Source organism: Camelus dromedarius, chromosome 2, assembly GCF_036321535.1.
Source record: "Camelus dromedarius isolate mCamDro1 chromosome 2, mCamDro1.pat, whole genome shotgun sequence".
NCBI classification, from domain to species: Eukaryota; Metazoa; Chordata; class Mammalia; order Artiodactyla; family Camelidae; genus Camelus; species Camelus dromedarius.
In genome coordinates, this window is record NC_087437.1 from 86326693 (window position 1) to 86339511 (window position 12819).

A 12819-nucleotide genomic window follows, 5' to 3' on the forward strand; every position below is an offset into this window, starting at 1 on the left:
ATGGCTTATGATGAGACCTATAGCCACGCTCAGGTCAAATCCAAGAATCCAGTAAGTAAGAAGCTTGGATGTTATCCTGAAGCAATTAAGAAAGACTCAAGGTTTAAAATCAGTTGCATATTAAAAAGACCACTGACAATGTAGAGAATTAATCAGAAAGGATAGTGAAAAGTCTGTCAAAGACATCTGGGGGAGAAATAAAAGAAACCTTATCTAAACAGAGCAGTGGGTATGAAAAGCCTGAAAGAGTGCAAGACACGAAAGCAAAGGACTTGATTTGAGAACAAGGCACAAAGAGGTGTCCAGGATTACTCTAGGCTTCTGATCGGTAATAGGAAGGGAGAAGCAATTCGGCAGAGAAATGAGAGAAGATGTAAGTTCAGTTTTGGATGTGCTGGGATTGAGGATCCTGTGGTAATTAGATACGTAAGTCTTCTAGTGGTGGATGAAGTCTCTGTGCTGGAAACAGAGACTTGAGAGTCAATGTTGAGGTGGGAGCTGAAGTCCTCTATATGGTGAGACTGACCACAAAGGGAGAGTATGTGGAAGAAGAGAGTTGAAGACAGGAGCTGGGCAGACCTGAGAGTCAGAGGAAGAAAGGCTAACTGGCAAAAACAGAAAAGGAAATAGGCAGAAACATAAAAACAAAATTTTAATTCAGGGAAAAGAAATCAGAGAATTCCAAGAAGAGAGTGATTTTAAGTGTCGAATGATGCCAACAGATTGAAAAGAATCCACTAGATTTAAGAACCAGGCAGCACCTGGTGTAGCAAGAACTGAAGGGTCTAGTGGAAGACTTCAAAAGCAAGAAGTTAAGGAATGCACTAGAGGGGAGGAAGTTGAGAAAATACCAGTCATACACTGTGGGTTGTTAAGTCCGGGGTTAAGGGAAGGAGGAAGGGTAGTGGCTGCAGGGACAGAGGGTTGTTTAGGATGGCAGACAGAGAAAAACAACCTCCCAAAGATGTCCACATCCTAATTCCCGGAACCTGTGAATACATTAGCTTACATGGCAAAAGGAACTTTGTAGGTGTGATTAAGCTAAGGATTCTGGATGGGGATCTTAGCTTGGAGTATCCAGGTAGACTAGATGTAATCACAAAAGTCCTTTCTTATGAGAGGGAAGTAGATCAGAGAAGAGAGAAGATACCATACTCTAGACTTTGAAGATGGAAGAAGGGGGTCACAAGTGAAGGAATGCAGGCAGCCTCTTTCTTTGCTGGAAAAGGCAAAGAAAAACAGATTCTCCCGTAAAGCCTCCAGAAGGTATGCAAGTAACCCTGCTGACCCATTTTAGACTTCTCATCTCAGAACTGTGGGAAATAAATTTAAGTCACTAAGTTAATAGCAACTTATTACAGTAGAAATAGGAAACATGTCATTTGGTTTATTTTTTAGTAAGAGAGGCTTGAGCATGTTTACTTACTAAAGAAAGAACAGAAGTGAAGCTCTGAAGACAAAAAAGAAAGGGAGTTTGTATTGTTGATGATAAAACTGAACAGTAAATTTTGGGATAAAAGCTGAGGTTTATTCTTGTATCCCAGAAGTTCTCTCTGTGATCTCTGGCTGAATGCTGAATGACTGAAGTTCACTAGGCAATGGGAAGAAATGCAATAAAGAGCACAGGCGTTAAGAATTAGCCTTGGAAAGGAAAAGGAACTCTTCTTCCATTAACAGAAAGGGAGGAAGGGAAGGGTATCTATACTGATAAATACAAAATGAATTGAGGAGGGTAATCTACTAATCAGCACTTACCTCCTAAGATCAGAGGTATTATTTACTGAGTAACTACTATGTGCAAAGTATGAGGTACTTGCATAAATTTTCTTTCTCAAAATGTTGCAAGACAGAAATTATCCACAACTGACTGCAGGAAAAGTGCCAAAACTCCTAGGATTCAGACGCAAATCTGTTTGACTCAAAAACACTAAAATATTGAGAAATCTGGCAGACGCACTATAACCAAGTGATCAAGGTAACAGCATCAGTAATAAGACATCAGAATTATGCACCCTTTGATAGGATGTACCAAGGACAGATCACCTCTGTGGTATTCCTTTACCCAATTCTGTAGTAACACCTTTATCAAATCACAAGAAAACATCAAACAGTGTGAGAGGTATTGTACAAAACAACTGATAAGTACTCTTCAAAGTCTCAAGATTATGAAAGACAAGGGAAGACTGAGGAACTATTACAGACTGAGGGAGAACAAAGACAAAACAAAGCAATGTGGAATCCTTGACTAGATCCTGGACAGGAAAAAAAAAAAATAAGGAAAGCATTAGGTGTTAAACTAGTGAACTCAAAATAAAATCCATAATTTAGTTAATAGTATTATACCAAAGTTAATCTCAGCTTTGATCATTGTATCATAATCTCAAAATAAAAGTTTAAAAAACCCCACTATACTGCACTGCTTGCTTCCACAGGAGCAAGCCACTTATTTACCTGTGGGTCTAGCTTTTAGTCTTTTCAAGGTTAATTTGAATTAGCCTATGTTTAGGTTCTGCCTGGTGGCTAACAACAGCACACACAGCGTTCCTGAATTGCCTGGCATCCTGGTCTGACTCCTGACCTAGACTGGTGCTTTAACACTTGACCTCTGGCTCCTGTACATCACACATTTTGAATACTGTCATCCAAACCCTGACCCCAGTCTCTAGAATAATATGTTCATTGGGAGAGCATCTAAGTGGGGACAGGTGGGTAAATCCAAAGGCTGCCATATAACAGCAAAGTCAGCAAAGTAACCTCAGAACATAGCGTATAATAATGATCATCTCTCTTACACACACTCCTCACATGTGCAAACACATCTTCATAAAATGTAAACATGAAGAGGACTCTTAATAAGGGTTGCATAGTCTAAGACTTAAAAAATACTGTCTATGGCCATACCCTGAACACAACCGATCTCATCTAAGACTTAAAAAATACAGAATACATCATAAATGCACAAAATTTAATATATTTCTCAAATCAGCTTACTCTCTTCTCATTTATTCCAGTAAATGGACTACTTGCTAATGTTATTTACTTTAGGATGATTATTGCTAAGAAGTAATCAAACTACATACAGTACTTTGCAAATATTTATTCAGCCACTATTATGAACCAGGTATTGAATAAGGGTACTTAAAAGATAAGTGTAATCCTATTTAAGTTCTTTGACAGTTAACTCTATCCAACAGTGAGAGATTTTACCCATTTCCTATATATTTGGCCATGATCTGTATCAGTGAGGTCCAATAAAAATATACTACAAGCTACATATATAAGTTTGTTTTCTAGTTTAAATTTTCTAGTAACTGCATTCTAAAAAATGAAAACAAAAGGTGAAAATAAGCTAAGCATTATATTTTATTTAATCCAATATATGCAGAAGTTATCATTTCAACATGTAATCAAACTGAAAAAAGACTGATATTTACCTTTTTCCTTTCTGCATAATAAATCTTCAAAATCCACTTTGTATTATACACTTACAGCACACAAACCCAACTAGCCACACGCAGCTAGTCACTACCCTATTGGACAGCACAGATCTTGATGCTACTACTTATTAAAGAATAAAATAAACTCTGAGTTATAGTGTTAAATTTCAATTCTGCTTTATTAATCAAATCCAACTATCTGTTCTACTTGGAAATCAATACATTCTCTGTTCTCTGAATTTTGTTTTTATTTTAATCATTCCAGAGATTATTATACTATATCTTCTGAGAGAAGCAAGCACAAAGAATGATGAATTAAGTTGAAAACTCCTTCAGAGTGCAAGCTTTTTGAGTGTTTTAGTTAAAAGAACACATGCTACTCTCACAAAAATAAAATGTATTTTTAAAAAAACCAGACATTGAAGGGGGAGGGTATAGCTCAGTGGTAGAGTGCATGGCTAGAAGGCATGAGGTCCTGGGTTCAATCCTCTGTATGTGCAGCAAAAATAAATAAATGAATAAACCTAATTACCCACACTGCCCCCAAAAAAGAAATGTTTAAAAAAAAGAAAGAGAGACATAGAGAAAAACATAAGGGGCCAACTATTATGAATGGCTGTCCAGCCTTAGCCGACTCTACAATCACATCAGAACATGATTAAAACAGATTAAATGAGTCTACACACCCAAACACATCTCGACTCTAAAGAGTTGATCATATCACTTATAATTAAAAGATTTACATTCATTTAAGACTTAATGGAGAAGAATTTAAAAGTTTCATTTAAAGTAAATTTCCAAATGTACACATATATTCTTCTTTAAAAGTGTAGCTTTCAGACTCATTCTATAAAGGATAGTTCATCTTTATGGCAAACACTTCTTTGAAATGTTAATGATCTTAAAAAAAAAAAAAGCTTTTGCAATAATTGACCCTTGGCCTGATTCTAAAGTAGAACTATAAAAAATTGTCATTATTTATAAAGACTAACAAACAACGTTTCTTCATAAGTTGGGCCGCTCAATTTTAAAAGCATCGTTTTCACTGACTACTTCCTAGCAGAGTGCCTGGCACACAGTATTTCCTCAACAAATGAATGAATATCAAGCAGCAGGTGCTAAGTATTAATACATTAAGCATTTCAAAATGAAACGTTAAAAAAATGGACTCTTTCAATTAAAGTGCTTAACTAGATCCCATTTTGAAATTGAAGCTACACTACAGTTAAGAAAACTTTCCATCAGTTATTTTCATTTAACACAACATGGTATAGATATCACCACCGTCATTTAATGTGAGGAAGGTGGGGCCAAAGAGATTAAGTCATATAATTATTAAGCAGTGGAGCCAGATTTCAAGCCCAAGTCCCCAGTGTGTGTGTGTTGGGAAGGGGGTGTGTGTATGTTAAGAAAACAATATCCCATGTTTCCCAATTTAAAAAAAAAATCCCATTACAAAAGTTTCAGGGGAAGACTACACAACGGATAGTTCCCAATTCCACACACACATGAAATCCACAACTTTTTTAAGAAATTAGGACCCATTTAAATGATAACAATCGGCATTATGTATGAGAATTTAACTCCAACTAAACAAAAAGGCGACGTCCTCCTATCCCTCCCTCCGGGGATAAATCAAACTGGGAGGGAAAGCATCCCCTGCGGCCTGGGAGAGACACTTCAAGCAGAGAAGAGGCGGCGCCCTGCCCGGCCCTCGGGGCGCAGCGGTCCCCTTCCCCTGGGACAGCACCGGGCCTAACGGCTCCAGCCTACCTGACGGGCTCCCGCCACCGCTTGAACCAGCTGCAGCAATTGGCCATCAGACTGAACATCCCAGGCCGCTCCTCCCGCCGCCTCCCATCCGAGCCCGGAGCGGGGATGGGCCCCTAGCAGTCCCAGGCCGAGTCCCGGGGGCCGCCGCTACCGCTCCGAGACACCCTTAAGGCGTAGGGCCGGAGGAGACTACGGGAGGGAGGTGAGGGCGGTCAGTTCAAGCAACAAGCCCAATAACCGCGCCAGCCAGCGAGCGGACAACGACCGCGCTCCTCGCCCGGGCACAGCCGGGCCAAAAGCGCAGTTACACCGACCGGAGAAGGATAGTCGAGCCGGCGAGAGAAAACCCCCGCGTCGACGTACTGACGTTCTCCCAGGCGCGGAAGGCCCGCCCCAAACACCGCCCATGCACTGCTCCAATCACCGTTCGATGACCCGCGGTGGGGGGCTCTGAGTGGCTGAAGTGGCCCGGCTCCCCGCCCCGGCCAGAGAGGAGGGAGGGAGAAAGGGGCGTGGTCTAGAAGGAGGTGGCAATGGCAGGGAAGGTGGTTCTCGTAGCTAGGCAACGGAAGCGTCCTGAGATGAGCTGAGGGACCTCGGACAGATCTCAGGCAAAATCTATCTGTATACCTATCCAAACTGTGTTGCCAACCAAGGGCGCTGCTCCTCGTCTGTCTCCAACTACAACTGAGATTCAGACATCTCAGGTCTTGCGGTGTTTTGTTTTGTTTTATGAAACAAAGGTGGGGATCCTACGGGATTCCGGCCGACTCTGGCTACGCAACTACAGAAACAATTAAGGAGGGAAAAGGAGGGAGGGTATAGTTCAAGTGGTAGAGCGTGTGCTTAGCATGCATGAGGTCCTGAGTTCAATCTCCAGTACCTCCTCTAAGAATAAATAAATAAACCTAATTACCTCCCCCCACCAAAAAACAACAACAAAAGCAAACAGAAAAAAGGAGGGAAAAACTCATTTGCTAACTATCCAATAGTTCAGATGAGAGTGACATTTTAATCTGTATAACGTTTATTGCTGTTCGTTACATAAAATGTGAGATGGAATTGTATGATACTGTGTGAGGGGTTATGATTACCCAAAAAAATAACATAGTCATTGTAGAAAATGGGAAAAACACTGAAAAAAGAACAAGCTGAAGAAAATACAATCTCACACTCACCACCCAAAGATAGTGTTAACACTTTGATGTATATTTTTTCCAGGATTTTTAGATACATAGATTGCTAGCTATTTGGTTTCTGCAAGATGGAGATCATGATCTATTGGCTGTTTTGTAACGTTTTATTTTATGAAAAGAAATACATAATATCTACATTTCCTTTATATTCTTTGGAAATAAAGAAGTGACAAGCACACTCCTATAGAAAAAAATGAATGTATTATATGTAGGGAGCTGTGTGTCCATTCAGCCTCTACTTAAATATATATATTCAAACCTTGGTAAAAGGAGAAGAGGACCCTGGGAAGCCCAGTGTATCCAAGACAAAATAATAGTTTGGGACTAAGGTAGATCTAGTTTTAAAATTATTCTCTTTTACTCACTCATGTAACCCTAGTTCAAACTCGTATACATCTCTTACAGCTTATTGGCTTTGAACTCAAGTACCCTATAAGTAAAATGGAAATGAAAATACCTACTTTGCAGGGCTGCTAAGATGATGAAATGAGAGAACTAAAGCTCAAGTGCAATTTCTAGCAAGTAATAGCAGATTTTGAAGTTGGTGTCATCTGTCCTAAAAACATTTAATGGTACGTATCCCCCTACCTCTGCCTCCAAACTGCTAGGGATCTTGTTCACTATTCTCATTGTCCTGCCTTGATAACTTAACATTTCTTTCCAGTTGCTCGAGGCCTCTACTGGTTTTCCTAACTGAACCTGTCCTTCGTCATCAGTGCTGGGCTGCCTCTGCCCAGACTACCCTGTCCAGACACTATAATACCTCTATTACTAAATTTAATACAGGTAACTCTTCTAAAATTCTTTCCTCCCTTGGCTTTTCACAATTATGTACTATTCTTGTTCTCTTCCAATCTCATTGGTTACCCTTTTTCAACTTCCTATATATATTCTCTAAGATCTGACCCTATCCCTCTGCTTTCCTTTTTAAAAAACATGTTCTCTTCAAGAAGCCAATGACTACTTCTGTGCCTGAAGGGCCTTTCTTTACTTACTATCCTCAAGCATTTCTGAAACTCAATACTCAACCCCACCTTTTTCCCCAAACTATACGCAACCTCAGCTCTACTTCTTCTCTTCCCTAATTCTAATAGTGATACATTACCAAACATTTCTGGTGCCAACATACAGTTGGTCAGTTAGTTAACTGGATGATTGTTAGTTTTTCAATATATTAAGTGGTCTGGTAGACATATATGCTGCTCACTACTTCCAGTTGTCTTTTTCTTTTATAAGCACATGAGAGAGTTATTTCTACCCTCTTGAAGTCATGGGAACTGCTTTGTCCATTGAAATGTGAGTGTAGTGACTGTATCACTTCTTTGTGGAAGGATCTAAGAGCTAGTCCACAATCTCCATGTTCTATCTTTCTTCCCTTGCAATAGTAACTGTGGAAGCCTACTTTACCTTTGAAGTACTTATGATATCAAAACAGCATATAATGCTGAGCCAACACATGGGAGACAGCTGCCTGGAAAGTCCTGTAGGTGACTTCCCATGAGCAAGAAATAAACACTTATTTTAAGCCACTGTAATTTTGTGGCTGTTTTGCCACAGTACAATCTAGTTTATTCTAAATGAAGAAAACAATCTTGATGTCATTCTAATTAAGACTCTTGTTTCATCTCCCAGGAATGGTTGAATTTGCATCCTAAATGTTACCTGGTTTCTTCCTTTTCCCTTCCAGTTTTACTGAGGTAAAATTGACAAATAAAATTGTAATGTATTTGAAGTGTCCAATCTGATGATTTGATAGATGTATACCTTGAGAAATGATTCCCACAGTCAGGTTAACTGACACATCTGTTACCTCACATAGTTACCTTTCTTTTCTTTTTCTTTTCTTTTTTTTTTTCTGAGAACACTTAAGATCTACTCTCTTAGCAAATTTCAAGTATACAAAACAGTATAATTAATTATAGTCACCAAGCTATACATTAGATCCTCAGAACTTATTCATCTTATAAGTGAAAGTTTTGTACCTTTTATCAGTCTCTCCCTATTTCCCCACTCTTCCACCACTCATCCACCATCCTACTCTCTATTTCTATGAATTTGCCTTTTTTTAGATTCTACATGTAAGTGATAACATGTAGAATTTGTCTTTGTCTGGTTTATTTCACTTAGTATAATACCCCAATGCCGTGTATAAATGTGAAATATAGATAGATAGATAGATAGATAGATAGATAGATAGATAGATAGATAGATAGATTGATTTCACATTTTCTTTATCCATTCATCTGTTGATGGACACTTAGCTGGTTGTTCCCATATGTTGACTATTGTGAATAATGCTGTAATAAACTTGAGAGTACAGATGTCTCTTCAAGATAGCTATTCCATTTATTTTTGGATATATAACCAGAAGTGGGATTGTTGGATCTGTTGACTGGAAAAATAAACTCGCAATGTAAGAGCTGTGAGTTGAGTTTTATTCAGTGTGTTACTGAGGGCTGCAGCTCAGGAGACAGCCTCTCAGATAGCTCTAAGGAACTTCTCTGAAGAGGTAGGAGCCAGTGTGTGTGTGTGTGTGTGTGTGTGTGTGTGTGTGTGTGTGTGTGTGTGTGTACGCGCACATATATATCTCAATATTTTGGCTGGGAAATACATGCAGTCAAGCATACATCTTGGTAAAAGATAACCACACAGAAAACAGGTATCACCAGTTAAGGATTTTAGTGCTTTGGAAAGGATGATGCAAGAGTCTGGGGTTATTGAAATTCTTCCTTAGATATGAATTTTAGCTATCTAGGGGCCCATATATCCAAAACACAGGACATCTCACCCTGGGTTTCTCTCAGCAAGTACTTGTAAGTCTGTGACTGCAGTGATTAATGACTTGAACCTTGCAGAACTGGAGTGGTGGGGGACATTCTTTGTTTACAGATCATATAGTATTTCTATTTTTAATTTCTTGAGAAACTTCTGTACTGTTTTCTATAATGGTGGTATTGATGTACATTCCCACCAACAGTGAACAAGGGTTCCCTTTTCTCAACATCCTCACCAACACTTATCTCTTGTATAAATGTTACTTGGTTTCTAATCATTCCCAGCTCTGATCCATTTTGTAAACATTTAACAAGGCAACACTCTTAAAGTACAGCCATAAAAATCACTCTATCTAAAATAAACAAACAAATAAAATAAGACTAGTCCTCAAAGCCTGGGATTTAAATACTTTAGTATTTGTTAGTTTTTACAAAGCAAATATTAAAAGACTATTGTGGAAAAATAAAATATACAGATCAGCAAAAGGAAAATGATCCATAACCCTACCCCTGGAAATAATCATCGCTGATATTTGGGCATAAATATTCGTAGGCTTGTATTGTTAAATTGAATTTAATTGAATATTTATGTACCCATCACTGTTCTAGGCACTAGGAATATAGCTGTGAACAAAACAAAAAAATTCCTGCCCTCATGGATTTTACACTCTAATGGAGGAGAAGGATGAGGATGCAGATAAAAAACATAATAATTAAATGAGACAACATATTAGTAGATTATACGGAGAAACATAAAACTGAATGAGGGGAAAGGACTAGAATTAGGACTGGGAGAGGGGATTAGATTAGCAGCTAAATTTTGGATAAAGTTTAATTGCACATCATAGAGTGAACTTGTGAGATAAATTAAAAACCTGAAAATTTTATCCAAAGATGAATTACTAAATTTTGTATTAAAACATTCAAGTGTATGATTTTTCGAAGTCTGACGTTACACTGTATTGGTAGGACACATAATTTTTTAGCACTGACAACTGTTGCTGATACTGTGACGTATATTTGTAGTATTAAAATGATACTCACTTTCAGTTGAAGTCTTTGAAAGAGCAAGATTTTTCTTTTAGGTACCTCACATTTCTCTAACATTTCTGCCTTCATATTCCTTATATTTTTTTTAATGTCTGTATCAAGATGATTTGTTATGATTGTTGTTGGGAGGGAGGGTATAGCTCAGTGACAGAGCGCGTGCTTAGCATACACGAAATCCTGGGTTCAATCCCCAGTACCACCGTTAAAAAAATAAATAAACCTAATCCCCGCCCCCGCAATAAAAAACCATTAAGAAAAAGAATAGCAACTTAAAAAAAGCAATTAAAAACAAAAATAATAAATGAATGTTGTAGATTCATGATTTTGGAGGTTTTCCCTCCTTGTGAAATTTTGAGATCTCAAAATTGATATTCTACTCAGTTCCTCCTCACAAGATGAGGAAAGACTCATAGCCTAAATATATATAAATATTCAATAATTAAATATAGTACTTAAAGGTCATTTTGTTTTATGATTGATTGCTAACACACCGAACAATTATACAGAGACTAGAACTATATTTATAACTAACTCACTTGGGGCTGGGAATAAAGTGGTGAATAGATTGATATGGTAGAGTCAGACACAGCAAGAAGCAAGAGAATTTAAAAGAGGGAAGAATATGGGTGGATATATTCAACAATTTCATGTCAAATGTTCTTATCAGAAAAAGTGACGCCAGTATCGATGTCCATGCTGCTGGATCACAGAACCACAGACGAGCTGGAAGAGACCCTTGAGAGATCATCAGCCTATTGACTTTTATTCACACACACAGGAAATCAACCGATACATTCGTTTGGGCAGAAATACTAGAAGTGATAATAGAAAGAATGCCTTAAGTATGTACTACTATTTAACACACTGATGGCCTCACATGTGTCATCTCTTTAAGTTCTTACATTAACACTGTGAAAACCTACTATTATCTCCATTTACAAATAGTACAACTATTAAGTGGCAGCACTGCCATTTGAATCCAGGCAGTTTAGCTCCAGAGGCAGCCCTAAACATCTAGTAACATATTTCAAATGTGTACGTCTAAGCACAAAAGCAGGGGTAACATGCAAAAAACAAAACGAGCTGTTTGAAGGCGAGGGAATTTGAGACATTCTTTTTTTCCCCCAAACATCTTTTTTTGCTATAGTTTTTTGCACTATAATTGTAAGAACAAAACAAAAATGTAGATCAAAACTATCCCATTTGCTTCCATTATCTCTGCTCTCTGTAGCCTTCCCAGAGGTCTCATTCGCTTCTAAGGGTGTTGATTAACATCCTCATCCCCAGCGTTAGTCCCTCACAGTTTTTCCCTCTAAACCTGGACACCGCGTCCTCTCTCTGGGTTCTCAAAGTTCTCTTGGCCACTCAGCCTTCCACCCCAGGTCGCTAGAGGATTTTTTTTTTTTTTTTTTACTCCATTTGCTTCCCTTTCTCCGTGGCAAACTTCACAATCCAGAGACCGCTGGAAAGGGCGAGGAAGGATGTCTGGACAGTGTTTACTAGGCCTCCAGCACTCTTCCCCAGCCCTGCCCCCAACTCCGAAAAGAAAAGCTTCCTGGAAATGTCCTTGTTATCGCTTCCCGCGTCGGGCTGGGGGCTGGGAGCGGGCGGTCCCCCCGCCCCCGGCTCGGCCGCCCCGCGGGCGCGCTCGCTCGCAGCGCCGCCGCGCCGCAGTCCTCAGAGAGCGGCGCCCGGGTCGTAGCTCCGCGGCGCGCGGAGCGCAAGGGTCCTCGCCGGGAAGCGCCACCGTCCCCGCCCGCAACTCCGCCCGCTGCGCCATGAGGGTCCCAGGTGGGCGCTGCGGGGCGCTGCTGGCGTGCCTCGCCCTACTGCTTCCCATCTTGGAGGCTAACTGTGAGTAATCGAAAGCGTGCTGTCTTCTTCCCTCAGCAGTGCCAACTGAACTGCGAGCGCGGGTGGTAGGATTTTCTTTCCTAGGGCTCCTACAAAGTTTCCAGTGAGTCTGACAATCGCCGGGCTGAAGGAAGCAGCCGTGGATTTAGCGGGCAGTGTAATGGTGGGGCAGGGTCAGTATTTGCCCTACTCTGGGAATCAAGTGTTGCCTACAGGACAGGACAGGTTCAGGAGCCCCAGTGACACTAAATGTCAATAGAGGAATTAGAAAATCTACCTATTTGCCCTCAACAGCTGAAGTTCCCAGTCAGAGGACAAGGATGAACACGTTCCAGTGTAAAACTAGGAAGGAAAAAGAAACCCACCCTGTCTTCCCTTCATACAAGTGCCTGTCTCCAGCCAGAACCAGCACCCCCTGCTGCAGCCTACCACCCGTCTGCAATTTCTGGACTTTGAGCTTGGTTTGCTTATCTCAACATTGACAAACGAATTGTTTTGGGATGACTGCGGGTTTGCATAGCAGTAGGGAGATGTCATTTTTTAACCTTGAAATCAAAAGGACTGTTAAATATTGTAGTTCTCAGATCATCTTGTACTGAGGATTTTTGACACTGAGTGCCACATGAATTCTTTGTACTTTATCTTTGTATTTCCTTGATTCAAGGCAAAATACTGAGTTTTCTCTAAAAAATATGTAGGGATGTCAGGGCATTTAGTACATTTTAGTGGTCACTT

At 39.8% G+C, this 12819-nt stretch overlaps 2 protein-coding genes across 4 annotated transcripts in view; one reads left to right on the plus strand and one right to left on the minus strand.

The window, feature by feature from the left end:
- The window catches only part of ARL13B (ADP ribosylation factor like GTPase 13B), a 62170-nt gene extending 56607 nt beyond the window's left edge, over nucleotides 1-5563 (minus strand). For all 3 annotated transcript variants that reach the window (XM_031457449.2, XM_010978513.3, XM_064496273.1), the window contains exon 1: nucleotides 5211-5563. In XM_031457449.2, the coding sequence (XP_031313309.1) occupies nucleotides 5211-5269 (59 nt within the window). In that variant the 5' untranslated portion in view covers nucleotides 5270-5563. The remainder of the gene's footprint in view (nucleotides 1-5210) is intronic.
- A 6133-nt stretch (nucleotides 5564-11696) lies between these two features.
- Nucleotides 11697-12819, plus strand: part of PROS1 (protein S) — a 61889-nt gene continuing 60766 nt past the window's right edge. The window contains exon 1 of the mRNA XM_010978515.3: nucleotides 11697-12084. Coding sequence (XP_010976817.2) covers nucleotides 11712-12084 — 373 coding nt within the window. The 5' untranslated portion in view covers nucleotides 11697-11711. The remainder of the gene's footprint in view (nucleotides 12085-12819) is intronic.